This window comes from Nilaparvata lugens, chromosome 2 (assembly GCF_014356525.2).
Source record: "Nilaparvata lugens isolate BPH chromosome 2, ASM1435652v1, whole genome shotgun sequence".
In the NCBI taxonomy this organism is placed as follows: Eukaryota; Metazoa; Arthropoda; class Insecta; order Hemiptera; family Delphacidae; genus Nilaparvata; species Nilaparvata lugens.
Window position 1 is genome coordinate 35,347,871 of NC_052505.1, and position 22,859 is coordinate 35,370,729.

Here is a 22,859-nt window from a genome sequence, read left to right on the forward strand (position 1 = left end):
TCTGAAGCCTAATAATTGGGAATCTAAAATCTAACTTCGCATAGATGAGGAGTAGAACCTGAAATTTTTACAGATATGGGACTTGATAAAAATCGTTGGAGCCGTTTTTGAGAAAATCGCGAAAACCCCTGCTTTTGGCATATTTTTCGCCATTTTGAATTGCATTTGATCGAAATTGTTCGTGTCGGATCCTTATAGTGTAAGTTTCGAATTTCAAGTCATTCCATTAATTGGGAGATGAGATATCGTGTACACAGACATACATACTCTCTCATACATACACAAACATACAGACCAATGCCCAAAAACCACTTTTTTGGACTCAGGGGACCTTGAAACGTATAGAAATTAAGAAATTGGTTACCTTAATTTTTTCGGAAAGCAATACTTTCCTTACCTTTGGTAATATGGCAAGTAAAGTAAAAAATGTAATGTTTTGTTCATTGCTGATTTATTACACAAACAATGATCATTTATCACATAAAAGTTATTATTTATCAAGCTAAACTCTAAGATAGAATATCTTAGCACAATAACACATCTACTCGATTATAGTGGATGTCTCAATTTATTCCTCAGATACGTCTTGGTAATCACTCATGTAAATGAGTGACTGTACAGGAATTGAACCATCCTCATGTTCAATGGGAATTGACTGATTCAACGAAAGATTTCATGTGGTAGATGGTGGTCTGCCAATGTATCAGACAAATGAGACAAAGGGGCAGCTTCTGAACACAACTGTAGACGATATTTAGTGAGGATGCTTTGAATTTCATGTTGTGCCATGATGGACTGTTGCAGTGGCAATGTGTTCAATGTCACTCCTACATATGCACCAAAAGCAGTATTGTCATTATCTTCTAATTGTGAAGCATTGGCAGACAGGCTTTCATGAATGTTACGAAGCTCTGCAACCCTCTCACGCAGATGTTCTATATTTCGTTTCTTGGAATACTTTGCTTTCTTGAACGGCTGCTTTGGGAGTTGATGAGGTTCTGATTCTTTTGAAGTCGATGCTTGTGCAGTTGCTTGTGATAGAGATGGTGTATCCTCATCATCAATCATGATTTCATCAATTACATCATTCTGCTGTAACAAAAAATAAAATATATGTTTTCAATTTAAGTTTCCATCAACAGATGCAGAAACATTGTAGTAGTTTCGAAAATGACTGGAATTTTCCCAACTGTTACGGCGCTGTTGACGGAAGGAATATTTCCATTGTTGTTCCATCAGTAGGATGTGGAAGTGAATATTTCAACCACAAAAGATATACCAGTGTTGGCAGTTGTTGACTCAAACTATTGTTTTACCTATATTAACGTTGATAGCGAGGCGAGGGATCTGAATCAGCTGGAGGTATTTTTCACAATGTGTCACTTTCGAACTCCCTTGAAAATGGCATTCTTCCTAATAGATGTTACTAACCTTGTTAAAACCTTATAAAAGTTATAGGAGGGCTCTTACTGTTCTTAATTACCGCCTGAGCCGTGAAGAAGAGTGGTAGAGAACGCCTTTGGCATGTTGGTAAGCAGATTTTTGTGTATTTGATAAAAAAGACAATTTGAAAATGAAAACTTTTAACAATATCGTGTTTGCTGCGTATGCTCTTCATAACTGGTTACGTTCATCATCACCAAATACATACATACCACCTGGTTCAATTAATGTAGAAGACACTGATACAGGAAATATTATCACCGGTCAGTGGAGATCTGAGATAGCACTGTGCACAGTTAAGTAATTTAGAAGGAATTGTGTTAGAAAAGCCAACAGCATTGCTAAAAGAAATCGTGATCACCTGAAAGATTACTTCAATAATGAAGGAGCTGTTCCGTGGCAGAACAGACATATTTACAAAGAGGGTAGTAATGTTAAAAATAACCTCCAGTATATATAAACTACAGTATATCAGTAATAATAATAACAAAGAAACAAATCACGAAGGCTTTGGGGCTATGTTGAACAGTTTTGGTTATGTTGTTATAGCATTCCTTTTTAATAAATTAGATAATTGTGTATACTTTACAAAATCATAAGTAATAAATTTCCATACTAACCTCAGGATTCGTTTTATTCAAATTATCCTCTGTTTCACTTGTTCCTTTAATTCTCGTCAAAAATGATTCCATGATATGAAACCATTTGAGTGCAGGTATGTAGTCTTTTATTCCAGCTCCTGATTTATTGGATTTTTTCACTTTTAAACATTCCTGATTGTACGTACATCTCAGATTTTTTATTTTTTGTTTCAACTCAGCTACACCAAAGTTGTCTTTGTTTAATTCAGTAACAATTGCTTCATAAGCTGAAGTACGCTTACTTTTGTTTTTATAATCCACGCTCGTAATATTCCATAGACACTCGAATTCACCATACAATTCAACTAACTTGATAGTTTCGTCCTCAGACCACTTCATTTTTCAACCAAAACACACTTTTACAAGACGTGTTCTGAACTTGATAGCCTACGGCACTACGACTCTACTCTACTACTCTTCCAGCTCGAGACTGTTTTCATTAGTGGTAGAGTTGAGTGAGAAGCGGTGGTGGGGGAAGGCAAGTGGTAGAGTGTGAAGCGGTGGTGGGGGATGGCAAGTGGTAGAGTAGAGTGTGAAGCGGTGGTGGGGGATGGCAAGTGGTAGAGTACTATCAGAGACAAGAAATTAATATAGTTACGCTCATCCTTTATCTATGGTACTATCCCACGGTGCTATGCCACTCTCCTCTACTAAAAACGAGTACTCTACCATGAACGGTTTCATTTCCATTGGGAGAGTTCACAAGATAGTTTGTACTTGCCCAGGGAACTCTACCACTAACTCTACAAAAAGAATACCAGGCTTATGGGTCTGTTTGTTCGATGATTAATTTACTTCCATTGTTTTCATCAATCAACTCCTAATATTCACCTCATATTTTGAAGAATTTTTATCAATATTTAGATTGGAATCTGAGCAATTTTGTATCATACGAGCTTCCTTGCGATAAGAAAATAGCAGCTGGCGACAGAGTATAGTGACTGCACTGCACATGGCTGTGACCTTGCCGGGTGTAAACAAACTATGGATAGAGTGACAGAGAGGGAGGATGTGTATAGAAAAGTTCAGACCAGACCTGTCGGCCCTATTCCAGTCATTTCCCCTCACAAACACTCTCTCTCTCTCTCCCCTTAATGGCCGCCGGCACCACATTCCCCGACATAACCGCTTGTTCCCACGGCTTGCATCAATACTACTACAAGAACTTACTGAAAGCGATTGCAGCAATCAGTACAGTCCAATATTTGATAATTTCCTGTTATTGTTGTTATGGTATTAGTTGCAGAATTGCCATAGATGGATGAATGGCAATGATTTAGGAGAATATCCTTTACATTTTTCTTCTCATTAAATTCCTCACTGTGATAGAGAAGATAATAATTTATTCAAGTGAAATATCAATAATGCTTTAAATGTTGAAATAATTACTGAAGGAACGGGGAAGCTGCGGTTACCTCTTTGCCCACAGCTAAAATATATGTTACTAGCCTAGGTACTACAAACAATACTATTTTCAAGTAAATTTTTAATTTAAATTTTGGATATATAATTTATTATTAATTGTATAGTTACTTTCATGCAGTACGATACTGTTCACCTGTAATTTATATAAGAGTAGCCTACAGTTTACCAGTTACTGTATTATAATTCAAGGTTGTTTAGTCTTCATAATGCAACTGAAATAGATTAGGTCAGAAAAACAGACCAACTTATACCAGAAAAAATCTTGTCCTGGAGTTTACTGTTATTAATTCTAGAAAAGAGCTATTTTGTTCCTTAGCATTATTTTACAAATCTGATTTGCAAAGCTTTCAAGTTGCAATGCAATCTTTGAAGTACCGTACTATTTTTTATGCCTTTTCCATCATTTGTATTGGTTATATTCCATGATTACTGAACCTTGATTGTGATTTGTGTTAGCTGTTCAAAGTTCAAACACAAGTAAATTTGGGCTGAAAGCAGTTTAGTTTAGTTTTCTCTTCATTACAGACTGAGGAATCGTCGAATTGTTGATATAGCATGTTGCACTTTTTGATGCTGTTTGGTAAAATCACAGTAAACCACAGGCTTAAACACAAGTTTAGCAATCACAATCTTAAATCTGTGGTCATATACAATAACATCCAATACATTCAATATTGATCAATTAAGGTAGATTAAATGGAGAAAATATAAATTGCGCCAAGAAAAATCTCAAATAAACTTTTTTTGTCATTTGTCTTCGCATATATTATTTGTTGAAAAGTTTCAGAAACTTATTATCTCTTGAATGTTGACACTAGCCTACTTTCATTTTTTTATTGATGATTACTCTTCCACCTTCTTATTTGAGTCAAATAAATCATTTAGTTTGAGAAAATTCATAAATCATTCGAAGTTTCTTACACCACAGTTATTAACAAAATGTTAATAACTTAATCTTTATAGATTCTATTAGATTGAACCATAGAGAAACAATAGCGTAATATGCTATCGTTTCTCTATGATTGAACATAACTTATCATACACATGATGAACATATGTGTTTGTCAAGTTCCGTTCAATCTAATAGAATCTATGAGGATTGAGTTATTAACATTTTGTTATAACTTTGGTGTAAACGCAGCTTTAATAGTTCAACTACAGATTCAACACTCTAGCCTCAATATTCATCTATTTCAATTTCAAGCCTGTGGATTTAGTTTATCGTTTAACTTTAACATGATTTGTTATTTGGGAAGATTCGGAAGTTGGCAGTACTTTTTGTCTGGAATATTCTGTTCCATAGAAGGCTATTATTCTGTGTTGGCGCTTTCCGTTTTTCTCCAAGGCCCCGCCACCCGCCTCGAAGGAACGAACATCTGCTCTCCTTCATCTCCAGCAGCCGTTAATTCCCAGGTCAACAACAATGAATGTCTTCCACTCCCAGCCGACGCTCACCTTCCGTCATTCTTTCACAAAGGAAACACTGTTGCATTGAAACGGCCACCATCCATCTCCGTGAATCTATTCATTGCGGTTAATCGCTAATGTAATGCTACAGTATTTCAGTGGATAATGCCTGACTGCAGAGTCGTTATGATATTCTATTTATTTAGCTTTTATTCCTCATAAATTACAATAGAAATCAATAAACTATACGATATGCACTGCAACATAAATTGAAATTATTCTACAAAATAAAACATGACAATGATATGTCTTCAATAGTTTATTTGAGCTTTAGTATGCCTCATATAAATGAAGACATATTTCAGGCTCAACTCCTGGCTTCGTGAGAAATTTTATCATATTAGATCCTCTGTTATTCAAGTGCTCTCAAAACATATTGATAAGATAGTGATTATTCTGCTTTCAAAAGTTAGTAGGTATACTGTCTCCATGTTTTTTTCGTCTTTTTCAAGTGTCCTCACAACATTTTCAAATCCCTTTTTTGTATGTGTCTCTATAGATGTACGTTGTAGATCATAATTTTTCACTTGCAATGAACAAGAATGTAGAATGTGCAACTAAAGATGCGCAGACAATCACATATAGAGCTGTGGATGTGCATTGTGCAACTGTGCAAGCAGAGGTGCATAGAGAAAGTATTTTCTCAGATATTTGTAAAGGTGAATACCATATGCCCTGATGAATATCTTATTCATAGAGAGGATTTTTTACCGTTGCATGAATGGAATCTTCTTTAAAATTTTGAGGTACTTATTTAATATACAATATGTTAGAATCATCACTTCAAACTGTTGATGTTTTTACTTTCCTTGCCCTATTACCATAGGTAAGGAAAGTATTGCTTTCCGAAAAAAATTAAGGTACCCCAATTTCTATACGTTTCAAGGTCCCTTGAGTCCAAAAAAGCGGTTTTTGGGTATTGGTCTGTATGTGTGTGTGTGTCTGTGTGTGTGTGTGTGTGTGTGTGTGTGTGTGTGTGTGTGTGTGTGTGTGGTGTGTGTGTGTGTGTGTGTGTGTGTGTGTGTGTGTGTGTGTGTGTGTGTATGAGTGTATGTGCGTCTGTGTACACGATATCTCATCACCCAATTAACGGAATGATTTGAAATTTGGAACTTAAGGTCCTTTCCCTATAAGGATCCGACACGAACAATTTCGAACAAATGCAATTCAAGATGGCTGCTAAAATGGCGAAAATGTTGTCAAAAACAGGGTTTTTCGCGATTTTCTCGAAAACGGCTCCAACGATTTTGATCAAATTTATACCTAAAATAGTCATTGATAAGTTCTATCAAATGCCACAAGTCCCATATCTGTAAAAATTTCTGGAGCTCTGCCCCATCAATGCAAAGTGTGATTTTAGATTCCCAATTATCAGGCTTCAGATACAATTTAAACAAAAAAATTTGAGTGGAAAAGATTGAGCATAAAAATCTCTACAATTAATGTTAAGTGACATTTTCACCTAAAATTGGAAATAAGCTTGAAATTCAAGAAAATGTGTTTATTCAATGATGCAAACTGTTGGCAACTGTTGATTTTATTGAATCATTCACTATGAAGAGATAGCAGACTTCGTGTGTCTCCAGCGTTATTGTCCTGTCACCAGCTGGCAGATCTTTAAATAGTAAACTTGAGATGCGCGTGTACACTAGCGTCAGGTGATAAATTTTCATAACGGCAAGGAAAGTTGTGTGAGTGCGCCACACCAGATTTTTGTAAATGAGTTTGATGCTGTGGACGAATAACAACTATTATCGAGAAATATCGAGGGAGATAGATAGGTTGTCAAAAATTGACAAATTGATATCAAATTTGGGAAAATGAGAGTGGAAACTGAAGTCATTTTAAATAAATGAATATTTTCAATTTTTGAATGCATATAATGCTAAGTAATGCCATTTTTATGAAAAAAGTATTTTTTTTCTTTCATTTCAGGTGAGCAATAATCATCCAGAAACGTTCCCATCTGCTAATTATCGAAGGATAAATTATTTGTGTATTATTGAGTTTAGCAGAAACCCATTCAATAAGAAGTCAAATATAGGAGTTTGGTGAGTTCTAATCTTTTTATTTAAATTTATTCTACAAATTCACTTTAACGTCATAAGGTTTTTGAATCAATTGGTACCGTCATAGCTGAATTGCATGTTTCAGACTAAAAGTATATTTCGACAAACAATTGCTATTTAAAAACCTTGATGGAATTAATTTTGTCTGTATAATGCTTTAGTAAGTTTTAGCTAGTGTAATAATATGAAAAACTCAAATGTCAGTTTGGAGTAAGTTAGTGTTTGAGACCTCTATTTTTTGACAAAATAGAGTAGGCCTTCATTTCTCATAGAGTAGCTTTTGCTACTATATGTATATATGCTATATATATTGCTATATATATATATATATATATATATATATATATATATATATTATATATATATATATATGCTTATAGCTTATATGCTATAAGCTATAGCTTTTGCTATATATATATGTGTGTGTGTGTGGAGTGGAGTAGCAAAAGCTACTCTATGAGAAATGAAGGCCTACTCTATTTTGTCAAAAAATAGAGGTCTCAAACACTAACTTACTCCATATATATATATATATATATATATATATATATATATATATATATATATATATATATAACACACAACAAAATATACATTATTATAACTGTGCTGCCATCCTACATCAACGCCATTATGTATCAGCACAACGCTTTTCCATTCATTACAGCCTACAACAGATAGAGCATGCATTCTTTGTCTCGTTGTAATTTCCAATGACGAATACTGCAACCCACTCACTGTCTTTATTGACTTATAATCAAGACAAATAGTGACTAGTCACTCTGTACCTAACTGGTTACCGTAAGCTGTTACCCACACTTTCCATTCTCACTTCTCATACATATTACTTTCAACATTTGAATTATTGTAAAATTTTAATGAATTACATCTTGAAAGGCAGCTGCAGTAACGGATTTGCCAACCTGAAATAATGTATTGTAGTTCCTGATAAAACGAGAACTACTTGAAATTTAGATCAAGGAGACAAACAGTAGTTGACAGTGAGCCATGAGGCAGGCTGAGCAAAGCACTTGAATTGGGAGGCAAGCAGGCGTATTACTGCAGCCATAAAACAATTGCTTGACGACCTCGTATAAAAATTGATTGTTTACTCAGCTTCTTCATCTGTCAAGCAATAGAGCAAATACATCACTCCCTCTGATAACCTTAGAGAAAATTGTAACATTATGATTTATCGTAGATTTAGTACATGCAAGAAGCAACAACAATCATGGATGACTTCATAATATTTCAATTTAAAAAACTTCAATAAGGCGAATTAAAAATACCCCCTGACCATTGCTCCTTACCATTATCAAGTAACGGTTTATGGGGGTTCGATTATATGTTGCATAAATATTGACATTCCGTGTAATCCTTGTGCATGATGTATTCGTTATAATAATCTTGAAAATTTATTGAATTGCAGAAATTAAAAAAAAAATAATTATTCATTACACATCGTTTTTTGCAGTTTGGCGGAGGGCATAGACTTGAATATCTATCTTATGTGGTAGGTGAGAGGAGAACATCATTTCAAGATGATTAGGTACATGAGGTGGAAAATACGAAGAGGATGAATATTTGTAGTTTCGAAGAAAGAATCCCTATTTTTCAGGGAAACAAGATTCTCTTTTTCTCTTTCAAAGTGAAATTCATATCCATGTCCATTAGATGAAAATGCTAGTAAATGGTTCTTTGAAGAAGTGTGAAGTATATGTGATCAGAAATGTGTATATAGTTGTAGTTTGTAGATGAATCTGTTTCGTCGATAATAAGGTTCAAAAGATAGCTTCAATCATTGAATAATGTATAATTCAAGGTAGCGTGAACTTTTGTTATTTAGATTTGATGCTTATTAAAGGGCACTCTTCAGTCACAGTTTCACAATCAGTTCGCTCACTTTGTTGTAGTTGTTGTTTGGCCAAGGCTGTTCATTTGTTTCTACAACTATTGATTGTGTGTGCGTTTGGCGGGTACCACATGACCGTATTTGTGGCAACCACTCCGCCCGCCCAAGGACGATTGATGACAATTACCTTTTGAGTCATCTCGCCAACGACAGATGTTGCCTGTTTGGTATCTCGCAATATGTAGCAATAGATTATTTTCTCTTTGTTCGAGACTACGCCTACATTGTAAATTTTGCAGATTTGATCTTATTATGCCTGAAATTATTTGGAATTTGAAAATTATCACGCAGTATACAACAGTATAATATATTTTCGTTTTCATTGTTTAAGACTGCGCCTATATTTCCAATTTTGCAGATTTGATTATGTATCAGATTTTTTAAAATTTCAGATTGTGGGAATGAACGTGATGTTATAATGATTTTTCATGGAAAGAATTCTAAAGTTCTGAAACTTTTATATGTTTGTGATTGCGCTTTACTTCAACACTTACCCTATGTTTTATTTCATTATAGATGAAAGCAACGAAATCACATTCTCCTTTATGATTCACTAGCAGGTGTAAATCATACTCCGCATTGGGTAAAAATGACATAGTTAGAAGTTAAAAATCTAAGTATCTCCTTAGAAGTTGAAAATTCGTAGCAAAATCGCATCTACATGAAGATCTTATTTTGAGCTTGATGCTAAAAGGTATTAACCCCAAGTATTTAATGTAGGTTTAAGTCACTTAGTAACATCATAATAGTTTCCAAGAATAGAATAGGTTCATACTTTTCATATTTATAATATAATTCTTGTCGACTCATTAAACAACTTATTGTTCACCCTGCAACCATATAAATAGTACTTATATAACATTTTACTATGTGGTCGTTCTGTTTATCAGTGATTGAGAAATGAATAATGTTTATAAATCTGAACCTATTTATGAATCAATACACTAAGCTCATGAAAAGATAATGCGTCGCCAAAGTACTTCATTTCCAATTCATCCTGTCAACTGGACAGTAATTGATGTATTGCAGTGTATTTTTCAGCTGACTGGATAAGGTGAATGACTTATTTGTTTTCGAAATCGCATTCAAACGATATTTTGCGTATGCAATGGTTGCGCAAAAAGGCATCGAACTTTTATCAGACTCCCTGCTAAGAACATAACAATTGACAATGGTGTTCTGTTCTGTAATACAAGACTCCGACATTGAGGTGTGCCAAATAATTGCAATCACTTGGTTAACTGTTCAGCACGTTTGTTCTATCAACAATGTATTGAAAATATTGCTATGAACCTTCTTAGTACATGAATGTGTCAGTAGAACTACAAAACTATGAACAAGAGTCAATATTCAAGAAATTTATCTGTCTTAAAAAAACAATGTACATCGTTGAAGACACAACAATAACACCGGCCATATATTTTAAGCAGAATACAGTATGCCTACAGTTTTCTTATTTGGAATATAATATTACTATTTCTATTGAGCATTCTTAAATTTCTATTGTGCATATCAAGTTACATTGGACTAGAGTATTGATGTTTGAACTATCTACAGACCATTTTTTTAAAATAAATATTGTTAGTGTGAGTAGGCCCACTCAAAATTGCAACTAAAGCATATAAGTTAAATTGTAAATAGCTAGGGTAATATTCACACTTTTTCAATTGTATATTTGAATTGTTACAAGTAAACCTATTTACTTCGAATTCCCTATTTTTATGATGTTTATAATATTATTACTGAGTAATATTTTAATCACTATGATGAAGCTAGGGACTCTGCCAACAGACTCGTGATGACAATCTTTTCTATACTTTATTAGTTTAGTAGTTCATGTTTCAAGTAATTTTAGCATCTGTGTACAATCAAATCCTGTATCACAATCAGCTGTTTATTTTCAAATCACACTGAAATATAATTTTTTTGGGACTTTTGAAGAAATTCGAAGGTCTGGAACCAACACTATGCCCAATAAGATATATCAATGCTGTTTCATTACACCTCCAAATATTATAGAAATTGATTGGCTGAACTCATGTCCTGTGGTGGACTCCATTTCACGATTCCGACAAATCAGAAACTAGCAGTTCGAGAACGACTTAACAAACATGAACCACAAATAGAGGGGTTTCTCCTGTTGCTATTGGTTGGATATTCTCTGATGTTTGCAGAACCGTAAAAACCGTTTTCTCTAAAAAATGTTGAACCGTTTTCTCTAAAAAAATGCAATGAGGGAGTTATATAAGATGAATTTTTGTACGAGAAATAGAATATTTTAGATCTTCGACTTACAATACTGATCAGGATAGTTGAAATCGTGCAAGAATGCATGAATGAAATGATTGAAATTATGTTTCCATTATTATATCCTAATTATAAATTATCATCGTGGATAGCTTTCAAATTATTCTAGAAAGGTATTTGACCTTTTCAAAGTTATCTATTGTGAAGATTGTTGATAATTCATTCATTCCGTTCAGCTGACTCTAGTTATCTGGTTGCAGTTAGCACTATTATAATAGGGCTACACATTTTGTTTCCTCGTTTGTAGGAAGATAATTCAAAAAAAAAAAAAATAATTACTTCTCTCTAACAGAAATTTGAAACGGCTAGTTTAAAAATTTGTTTGCACGGTTTAGATTTTAAAATTTTATCCTTTCTTGGTTCTCTGGTGTAGAAAAAATAACGTTATTTTTTTTAATTTTTTTCCACCACATACTCTTGCACTCTGTTTTATTTGCAAATCTTAAATATCATCTTGATCATTCGGAGTGACTATCACGATTGAATATGAAACCGAGCAGAATACTGTTAGAATTCTACATAAAGTACAACTATTTTTGCACAATAAAAATAATATACTGTATTCTTCATTTCAATACAGGAATAAAGGAAGATAAGTCTGTTTCAACCTATTTATTAATAGGGCCAGCTATCACTCCACGTATGACAAAAATGTAAACTTGATCATAATGTTAATGTATGGCCAAAATAATGTAATTATTGTAATGAGATCCACTGAAAAATTTATGAATTGGAAGAGTCATGGAATGATAATGAAAATACTGTAACAACAAAGGAAAGACTGTATCAACAGTACATGACTGGATCTAAAAGATTGGGCAGAGATGTAACCTATTTCATTGATGACGCACCGAGTGAGAATGATAAAATTATTCTCGGTTTACTGTGTACTGTATTTATAACATAAGAAATAAGATGAACTTCATTGCAATTCTTTTCATAACTGGATATTATTGTTCAATCACTTTTACAGTGCTAAAATCACAATACCTTATTTATAATATTACAATACTTTAATTCATATTATTCAAAATGTATCACTACTGTGATTCATAAATCCAGTTAAGTCTCTTCTATTGGAGTTCATTGCCACAGTGTTTCTTTCAACTTATCTTACTGTTCAATAACTTATTGTTGAAATAGTTATAGTCACATTCTGTTAGCATTTTCTCACTATTGGAAATTCAGATAGTGAGACCTGCCAGCATATCTCAAGTTATAAGATTACTAAACCATTCCAGACTTGAACTAAGTTTTATAATTATTGATGTGCCTTTGGAAACTGAAAATATGAATGAAAGTGCAATATGGTAATTGGAACTCTCGTCTAAACATTTTTCTATCTTTGCAAAGTATTGATTCATATTTCAGTATCAGCAACACATCTTAAAACCATGCAAAACTCTCTTCAAATTCATTTCTTCTTATTCTTCATGAGTTTTTCTCTATGTGGAACAATTGTTATCTTATACATAAAAACTATCATTTACTCTAATTTGTTTGCTGAGGATGATGCCCACATAAATATTGGACTTGTAAGTGAATGAAGGGAGATAAAGAGTTTTGAATTAGCCTACAGTTTCAGGTGGGTTCAGAACCATCACGGAACCAGTCGATAATATCAAGTGGAGAAATTTGTTACATTAATGCATTATTGAATTTATAATGATAGTTGTCATGTGGAAATGTGGTATTAATGAAATAATGCAGAATTATTTATTCTTAAATATGATTAATCAGTATTGTAGTATTGTAATTGCTTTCGTTCTACCCTCTTTATAAATTCAAGAATATTCTCTCAGCTTACAGACTGGAGAGCTTTCGAGTTCCATTAAAATCATCAACAGTGTTGAAAACCATCATTTTTATTGTATTTTTTTATCACTGATAGAGAGGCCTTGACCAGCACATTTTGGTGGAAATGAATTTCTATAAGTTTTTTTTTATTTCCAACTCTCCCTTCGGTAACATGATCAACCTTCAATTTTAGGTGGATTTCGAACCATCTGAAAAAATTCAATGATCGATGAACTTTTGAAGATGCTTCCCAGATTAGCTGTTTAGTTTGAGGAAGTGCATGAAGCGAGAGATGAAGAGAAGTTCGTGGAACAGCAATTGACTTGTAGTAAGACTCCGGATCTTTAGAAAGCGCAGCTACTTTCTTTCGCACGGCAAACGTCAGCTGGTTAACATTACCAATAGCTGGGTGACGTCACTAGTAGACTTATTTCCGGACGTTCTTTTCTATTGCACAGAACAACCTTTCCATCAACTTTCCACAATTGGCTGATGATATTCATTTTTATTCATCTCCAACGGTAGCCTACTACATACATCAATTTTACAACAACGATTACATTAGAAAAACCATACAATAATAAAAAACCATATAAATAATCATCTGCTAGAAAAACGAAAGATAAGACAGACACATGTTACAAGAGTAATGGCTGACGATCTGACTGATAAACATGAGAATATAACAAGTTTTTATAATAAATGTTTTCAAAAATTGTATTATTCAAAATATTTAATTATTTATTTCAAAGATCAATATTGTCTTTCGTGTATGAAAATACGTAAATTACAAGTAGTAAGGGATAGGAAGATAAATTTTATGATATTGAGGAAAAACTGAACTTTTGATCGGGAAGCAAAATTTTAGAATATAAATGTGTAGACCACCGTGATTACTATTTATATTGTTAATATAAACGTACAGTATAAGCTTTTCCACAAAACGAGGAATGTAATTAATTGTCGCTAATTGAGAAGGTCCTTCCTATATTTTTAAGAATACAAAGCAATGTAGTCTTTTTTCTTTATTGCTACATTTAAAATGGATAAAAATATAAATCTTAGTAACCTTTTAATTTTTTTTTTTTTTGACGACATGTTTCGGCTACTAATGCCATTTTCAAGTGATCACTAAAGCAATGTAGCTCTCAAAGTAATTTGATACATTTATATCGTTAACAACAGGGGGTGCCCACAGGTGGAAAGTGTTTAAGATGACGACTGAAGATTTTTTCACCAATTTATGGGGGACGGGGCACGAGCTGAACTAATTTCCAAAATTGGGAGGGGGTCCCTCATTCTTGGTGGTCAACAATAAGTCTGAAAAGAACAGAGTTGAGATGTATGGACGCTTAGAGACAATAATTTAGCTTGAAACCAAATAATATATATTTATATTCTCGTCATCATCAATTTCATTATCATTATCAGTTTTCCTTAGCGATTCAACTAGATACAAGTTATTTTTGATCTGAATTTCTATTTCAGAAACTTATGTTATCTCATAACTACATCCTAAACAATATACTCACTAATAGTTGAGAAAATTAACAAGAGGATGTGATAATTATTACAAAACTGGTCAGATATTTGTTTTCATTGGAATTATATTTCATAAGAAGCTTCAAATATTCAACCAAACTTTCCAATTAGTTTAACCTTTTCTTTATTGTTTGAAAATAATTTATGTACATTTGAACATGCTGTATTCAAATTATGGTGATGAGCATCACTTTTTCGAAAACATTTCCATGTTGAGCTGTTTTTTCTAATTATTGATGTTGATCTTCGAGTAGAATATAATATGAAAACATGTTCACTATTTGGTTAGTGCAAAGTCGAAATGAAACAGGTAGTGCTGCTATATTTGCTGTGTGAGTCATTTTCTCAACACGCGGCTGATAAAGCGCCTTTAATTATTGTTGGTTCTAGTTGAATGAACTGGAATGAGCACAATGAATTGAGTTTCGAAAACAATGCCAAGCGCATGGATGTCGTTTCAAAAATAATGTCAACACACATCTTTGAACAAATCGAAGTCGTTGATGTGTTTTGAAATATTTTATTTTACCGTATTGAGCTGTCATGACCTAACTCATAACTAATGAATAAAACTTTGGTAACTACAAAAAATACAGTATGCTCACAACCGCCGATTATGTAATTACATTGAAATATTATATTATAAATACAGAAATTGCATGCGATCTTCATTGTGAAGTTTCCATATCTTGTAAAATTTTCATATTGAAAATAAGTTTTCATATCTTGTTAAATTCGTTGAATAATTAGTGATATCATCTACGGTCATCTATTGTAAATAATTTACATTTATCAACGTATAAGTCAGAATGTATTGTTACTTACATGATTCATAGAATAAATAAATCATAACTGAAATCAATATCCCTCCTATGACCCGCGCATAAGCACTGGGCTCCTATAGAGAAAATCAAAGAAGATATCCTCAGAAAATACATTTGAACACATCGTATAAGAATTTTTGTAGCCTCTAGAGAAAGGAATGACTTTCCGGTTTTAACTGTAATTTTCAGAGTTGACGCATGTAATGATGTGTGTTTGTTTTGTCTTGGATTTCACATTTTATTATTGGAATATCTTTATGATGATTGTCACTTATATTATCAATCTCCTACTTGTACGATAATCCTATTTCAATCTTGCTTACAGTATGTTAATATCTCCAATTAAGGATATTGTTCTTGTTTATAAAAATAATAGAGTCAATTTGAATGACTGCATCAAGTGTAGGCGTTGTTTATGCAACTACCTCAACACGAAAACAATCTGATAGTTGAAAATTTGTTTATAAAAGTGACCTACATGGAGATTATTCACTCTGGTGTGGTTGCTCAATCCTCTCTCCAACTCCAAATCACGCCCCAGCCCCCAGCATGCTTATGCTCCTCTCTTATTGGCTGAATGTTTATCCTGTGAAAGGCTGCTGATGTCATATGCTTCCATTGAGTTATCACGGCCTATTGCATTTGCGCAGTGAAATATGAGCTGAATATGGAACTAAATTCACTATTTCTGCCTAATAAACGCGAATGTCAATTGTTTATTATCACAAAAGTGATGAGCTTTATTGCTGACTAGAAGTGAGTGTTCCATTTTTTCATTTCCAGTATTGTTTCTGCTTAATTTACAAATTCCAAAACTTCTACTGTAATTATTTGTTATATTTCCCAATATTATTCTCCTTGATTCAGATCGATCAAATTTTGTAATTATTCTACTGTATTTGATTGTTTCAACAGTGTTGGATACATATGCTGATTTTCATAAATTAATACATCTTATTCTTATTGTGAACGTATTGTTAAATTGGGAACCAATGTGAAAATATGTTCATTCTTATCTCTAATTTTACAAAAATAAGAATATATTCTGGCAAAAAAATCAATTTAATAAATGGAGGCTTAGTAAAGGGTACACTAATCAAGTCACTTATATAATCAATACTATAATGTATTTGGAATTTGAATGAGCTAGTTGGAAATTGTTCTCGCGAATCTTTTCACATAAATACAACCTCTATATTTCTATAAAATTTGTAGATAGGCGAATGGTAACTGTAAGCTGTACTCCGTAAAGTATGTCTCATCATCTTTTTCAAAAATAGCTTTGAGGAAGTGTTGGCCATTTTAAAAATAACATTTGGCACCGCATTAAATGTGGCATTGTACTGAAGACGGCAGGCTTAGGTAGAGCGCATGGGTGTATTTTTTAACGGGTGGTAAAAATAGTAGGTAGCAATTCTGACAAAGAATAAAGCAATTATAATATAAGAATTCGAGTACTCCTTGAAGTTAATTGAATATAAAATCACAATTTGTTTTAGCTATTTATATTTTGATAACGAGGAAAAAATTGTGATTTTGATTACAATTAAATCGATCATAATATTTATATTATGAGTTACGAAGAAAATTGGTAAAAAAAAGTTGATTTATCAGCCTTTTTACACAAATCCATTATGGTTTCGATTAATATCGGGAAAATAATTATTGAGTTGATCAAGTTAAGTTTAGATGTTCAGATAATCTACTGAGTTAAGTGCTGTTCAGTTCTGGTCCTGATCGACCTAGATTTTGAGAGATTCAAGGCTAATACAGTCTTGTTACTTATTGTAGAGTTACTGCCTACAGAGGCAAACTGCTATTATAAAGAAGTACTCACTCTTCACATTTAAAATATTGACAGGTTCCACAATGTCAGTTCTAATATTGACAGAGCACTACGAGATAATGAAAATGGTTGACATATTTTTTCTATTATTGATGTGTGGATGTATTCCGCTGAAACAATCGGACAAGTGAATAGGATGCTTGATTAATATTTATTTTGTAACGAAGTATTAGTTTTGGTTCATAAATTAATGTCATTTTTACAAACTGAGCTGAATAGTTTCGTTGATAAGTTCGTTGAGTCATAAATTACAAAACTCAATAACTTATTTTTCACTATAAATTCATTTCCACTATACATTTTGGTTCATGTGACGAAATTTCATTTTTGAGATAAATATATGCTACACATATTTTCGTTTATTCATACATCACTATTCATTAACAAAATTTATAGTAGGAGAATCAAAAACTAAACTATCAAAGATTCATAAAATTTCCAATTCTTCCAAAACCAGCCATTCACTTAAACATGGAAGATCTATGCTATCAAGTTATCATAAATTGGCTTTAGAGAAATAGAATTTCTACTTCTTTTTAAAAACTAATCCGGTAAAACCAGTTAGCAGTGTTCTTCATAACAAGCACTTATCAAGTTACGAATACAATGCTGTTAACTTAGACCTACCTGTTTCTAGACCTAAATTTAGTTACACCATGTCAAGGCAAGCGCTTTCTTGTATAACATTATATGAATTTTAAGTTTTATTAGTTTATTTCCATTAGCAATACCAATGCAAACTTACATCTAAAAACCTGCAGTTACGAGTATGATGAGAGTTGCGTGAATTCACATTGCGAAATAATTTAAATTTCCTTTGAAATTTAATCATTTATATGAATTATTTTATATATGTAGATCTATACTCATGCAAATTTAGGGAACAGTGAAAACTAAAGGAATTTTACGATTAAAATTCTTCATGAATCATTACCATTTTTAAAATGTTATGTCTTTCTGAAGGCATAACAAAACTGAACTCAACAGAACTGAAACCTGGATTTTTCCTCAGATTTGAGATGAATTCCTTTTTTATTATCAATCGCACATTAGAACTTGATCCATTTATTTCTTATATGTACAGTAGTTCTCTATCGCAATCTGGATCACCAGTTCTAAACAACCAATTCAAAATAGATAAATCATGCACCACAAAACTGAGTTTGAACCGGGATTAGCGTGCATGTAGAATGACAATAATCTGTGTGTGTCCTCCACACGCCTGTAACCTCAGTTTGCAACTTGTTTGATATCACAGCAGCTAGCTGCTAGACACGAGCTTAGTGATTGTTAGCGACCTACTTTGCTGCAGTTGTACTGGCATCATGAATCTTGTTCACGCTACAATCTGCCGCACTGTCTGTAACACAATACAGTAACTCCAACTGCTCTTAATAACTGTTTTTATTTGGGTTGTTTGCCGACTTGGCCACATTACTAGCATGAAAGTTGTATGAAGACTAGAGCCTGGTGAACTTGATACAGCTGGAGGTGCCTGGTACAGCAGGTCCGCAGCCCACAGCTCCTTCAGGTGGAGGACAAACCAGAAACCAGTGCAAATAGAATGGCTGAAGAGTGGAAGGATGAAGTAATATTCGCGATTGGAATTTGTGAAAATATAGTCAAGAAGGAGGATTGATAGGGGAATTAGCGTTTGAAGTAGGCTACTGTAGAAGGGATTTGTTCTTGTTGTAGGGAAGGGATTGTAGAATGACAGACTGGGAGGAAATTAGGGTTGAGTATTCAATTGCAGTAATAGTTATGATCTTATTATGATTTACCCATGTAATGTGGTACTGAGATCTGAGATGGTTATCTAATCTATGCTAGATGGTAATTGTAGATTGGTGATCCCAAACTGTGTAGAAATTTAGAAAGATTACATTACAGTAGGAAGTAGCAGAGAAATTTAGCTATACAATACTGGAAGTGTCAGATTGGGTATGAATAACAGCAGATATAGAATTAAAATCAACAAGAGTCTAGATTTATGATATTATCGGCTCTTTTATTCATCATTTATTCATTTTCGAATTAACTAATCTTATATTCGAATAATCCGTTGCAACTACATAGAGCAGCATTTTTCTATTTTATTTTTAGTGCCTTTGCAATTGATAGCTATGGAACAAACTGCTATCTAGAATTCGCCAATTATAATGAAATGTACCGGATGTTGCTATTTTTGAATATCAATAGTTATTGTTTTCCTTCAATACTTTCCCGTTGGAAAACCTTGTAGCATTTGTTAACATAAAATAGAGATAAGCGACCAATTGTCCCCGGAATTATCGCTTCGTGTGATACTTTTTTGCTGATTGGACGGAAATTGGTACGGCTTTTCTGATGGCCTTCTTTCAAATTAGGGATTGGTGACTATTTATTTAACTCAGGTCGATGACACGACGGTTAGCTCAAGTAGAACGAAACATTCGAGGGGAACCTTTTGGACCTACTGTGACTTGGCATTCTGTGAATCACTTACGTGTTGCTTCCAGTGAGTATAGAATGAAATTCATTACATTCTATACTCACTGGTTGCTTCTGTGCTTCACCAATGAATGTATTCATGACAATTGGAAAGTTTGTGTTAATTAGAAAAATTAAATCATCCATACTGAGTTTCTAAGTATTTTGAGTTTGAATCTTTGATAAAATTTTTCATGTGAGGTACCAGCTACTCGAACATCAACTCGACAACCCTAATATCATGTACATAGACTTGTTTGAAATATGGATAGATAAATGTCTTCCACCTGTACTTTTCAAATCCAGAAACTATTTCAATACTATTCAAGTACAGGCATTAACAGTTTAATGCAGTGGGGGAAGGTGGGGCATTGAGATTAAGACTCTCTCCTTCAGTGAACCCAGAATATTAAAAACACTTCATATACAATGCAGAAATAGATGATAATGCAACCACGTATCCTCCTATTACCATTCCAGTGATCTTTGCCAGTCAAAGGCCAAGGCTACACACGACCCGTTTTCCTGGGTTGATGATGACAATGATAACTTATGGTGAAAATCCTGTGCACAATAGAGTAAAGCAGTAGCGGTTACCCTGGGTAGATTGTTACTGCTTGCTTCGCGTGTTGGGTTCAAAATAATGTGTGTGCATTTCTCCCAGCGTTTTGCCCTATTTCGTATTATTTTCATCCGTCGAACACATTTACAACAATGAAATTTTATTCTCGCGTGCTATACAGTGCTGAACTAGTTTCTAAATAACTTCTCGAATGTGGAAACGCCTCACCACACTAAAATATGTACGAACTCACATTTACCAACAACAGTTGTGGATTTCTAAAACAGAAATGAAATCGTATCATGTGGCGACTTATTCCAGTGCCAGTGCAACTTTGTGTTTACATGAATTATTGTTGATTTATTAGGAACAACGCTGCGAACTAGTTCTTTTAGTACATTTGTGTGTATGGAGCTGCTTCTTTTGTTCAGAAGTTACCTCAATCTCCATGCATTGAAAAAATTGTATGATTACTAACTGTTTAAATGAATTATTGCGACAGATTCTAGACTGCTTGATCACAATAACTGCATGCAAATTCTTCTAATTTGAAAAAGCGGTATCTGTTTGGTACAATACCTCACATCAGTAGTACCTACTCATCTTTCAAAGGTTTTTCACCGATAAAAAACACTGAGACATTTATCTACTCATGAAAATCTACTATTACTATTTATCACTTGTAGTAATTATAATTAAAATTTTATTGGAAAGTGATCAAAACGATTATATTTATAGAATTGTATCGTAGAATATAATATGGTTTTTTTTATTGTCAATAAAATGTCATCATAATCCTTTTCACATTCTCTCTCACAGAGAAAATATCAGTGTGTGATAGGAATTAATTTGAAATATAATTGCCTACATCAGAGTTAATCATACAGATTTGATCATCCTATTTATTGTTGTTTATAATTATTGACCATACTTTTCACTATTTCCTCAACCATTACTGGGATAATCTCTATCATTCATTTTCAATAATAAACCATTCATATTTATAATGTATTGAAAACCCGGTTCTCTCGGATTCCAGATGCAAATAACAATCATTCGATAATTGTTTACAATTGGAATCCTTTTTATATTTTGAATCAAATATTGACTTCCATTGTATATTGTTGCAGCTGTAGGTCAACGAACATCGATAAGATTAATAAGAAATGTTCAATGGTCATTGAAAAGATAAATTGATTGAAATTGCTCTCCAACTGTGCATTGAATACAATTGCGACATCTATCAGTGACAGTGTTTCAGAATGAATGGAAATAACTGTGATATCTTGTCAAGCGTGTTGTTTTGTAAAGTAGAGCTGCTGTAATATAACTGGTTCTGAAATTTTCCCCATCACTCATTACTAATCTATTTAGAGATAGAAGTTTCGTAAAAAATAGAAATATTCCAAATACATGTTCATAGAATTAATATCATGCATTTGGAAAAAAATGTTACCCTTACAAGCCACTCCATTTCTTAATAAGTGTAGAATTAGCTGTAAACAAGCAGCGATCAACCATTGCGAGACATTAGCAAATGGTTCAACAAGTCAAATTCCACGTACATCCTTGTTTTTGGCCCTCCAAGCCTCCCTAGAATTAACAATGTGGCCCTTGGATGAAAAAGGTTGGAGACCCCTGGTCTATGAAATAACTTATAGAAATGTCAAAAGAAGAAGTGTAGCTTCCGATTGAAGAAGATGTAAATGATTATATAATTAATTTTAATATCAATTTGTAGAGTAATACAGTATTCTTTTATAAATTTATTGAATGATTTCCAGAATTCAATGATGGTTGAAATCAGCGACCACATAATGCAAATAATAATAAGTGAAAGGTAACAAAACCCAATTTTGTTGAAATTTTTACAAACCCCAATTTTGTACTAGGTGGTCGCTTGGCTAAATCTCATTTTAAGGGATCAATAACTTCTACCTTGGAGTTATTCAAATTATACATTTATGTTAATGCAGGTTTTAGTTCTATTGCAATAATTGAATTGATTTCAATATTGTTAAAACTAGTTTGAATTTTATGTGGAGTAATTTGGTTTATTTCATGTAGAGAGAATCAATTTTGAAGAGTATAACACACAAAGAACACACTGAAAGTATTTTTAGTCCTTCATCAATCGAAACAAGTAAAATGTTTTCTGTACATATTTAATGATTCATCAAAAATTGATCCAAAGAAAGACTATTACAGATCCTTGTTTTTGGATAAGAGGTGTTTCAATGTTAGAATTGGAAAACAGCCTCAGGTGATTCGGAGGTTGTCAACATGTTTCAAACATGTTTTGCCGGGATCGCATGTTTCCAGGAATGAAGTTAGTCTGATTCATGGTGTTTTCCCCTGCTAACTAATCGATTTGAGTCATTCTTGAATGATGCTTAATTTGAGCTACCACTAAAATAACAAGTGATTCCACTTCAGTTTGTCATGAATCATGGAAGAGTTCCGCAATCTCATCGAAAAAAATAAATAAACATTCAAACACCCTCTTATTAGAAAATCAATTTAATTTACTCTACAGTGAAGAATGAAAAAATCAT

At 33.1% G+C, this 22,859-nt stretch overlaps 2 protein-coding genes and 1 long non-coding RNA gene across 5 annotated transcripts in view; 2 read left to right on the forward strand and 1 right to left on the reverse strand.

Moving 5' to 3' along the window:
* The window catches only part of LOC111044022 (xaa-Pro dipeptidase), a 132,736-nt gene that overhangs the window by 49,282 nt on the left and 60,595 nt on the right, over window positions 1-22,859 (forward strand).
* On the reverse strand, window positions 443-15,537 carry LOC111062626. Of its 3 annotated transcripts, none has more exons than XM_039421101.1 (2): window positions 15,429-15,537; window positions 443-1,092 (listed from the first exon to the last, which is right to left on the reverse strand). In XM_039421101.1, exons 1-2 carry the CDS (start codon window positions 15,435-15,437, stop codon window positions 661-663), a joined length of 441 nt encoding a protein of 146 aa, XP_039277035.1. In that variant the 5' UTR covers window positions 15,438-15,537; the 3' UTR covers window positions 443-660. The 3 variants fall into 3 exon arrangements, with proteins under 3 accessions (XP_039277035.1, XP_039277034.1, XP_022206013.2); XM_039421100.1 differs by lacking the exon at window positions 15,429-15,537 and adding an exon at window positions 2,064-2,526 and having other exon boundaries at window positions 443-1,089; XM_022350321.2 differs by lacking the exon at window positions 15,429-15,537 and adding an exon at window positions 2,064-2,524.
* On the forward strand, window positions 1,070-8,532 carry LOC120349863. Its single transcript, XR_005570471.1, has 3 exons — window positions 1,070-1,530; window positions 6,912-7,027; window positions 8,520-8,532. It is a non-coding gene; the product is annotated as an uncharacterized LOC120349863 (long non-coding RNA).

Coding starts and splice junctions, on each gene's coding strand:
- LOC111062626 (XM_022350321.2), bottom strand. CDS start 2,423: ATGAAGTGGTCTGAGGACGAAACTATCAAGTTAGTTGAATTGTATGGT. Junction 1,093..2,063: donor TGAATAAAACGAATCCTGAG/GTTAGTATGGAA, acceptor TTTTTGTTACAG/CAGAATGATGTAATTGATGA.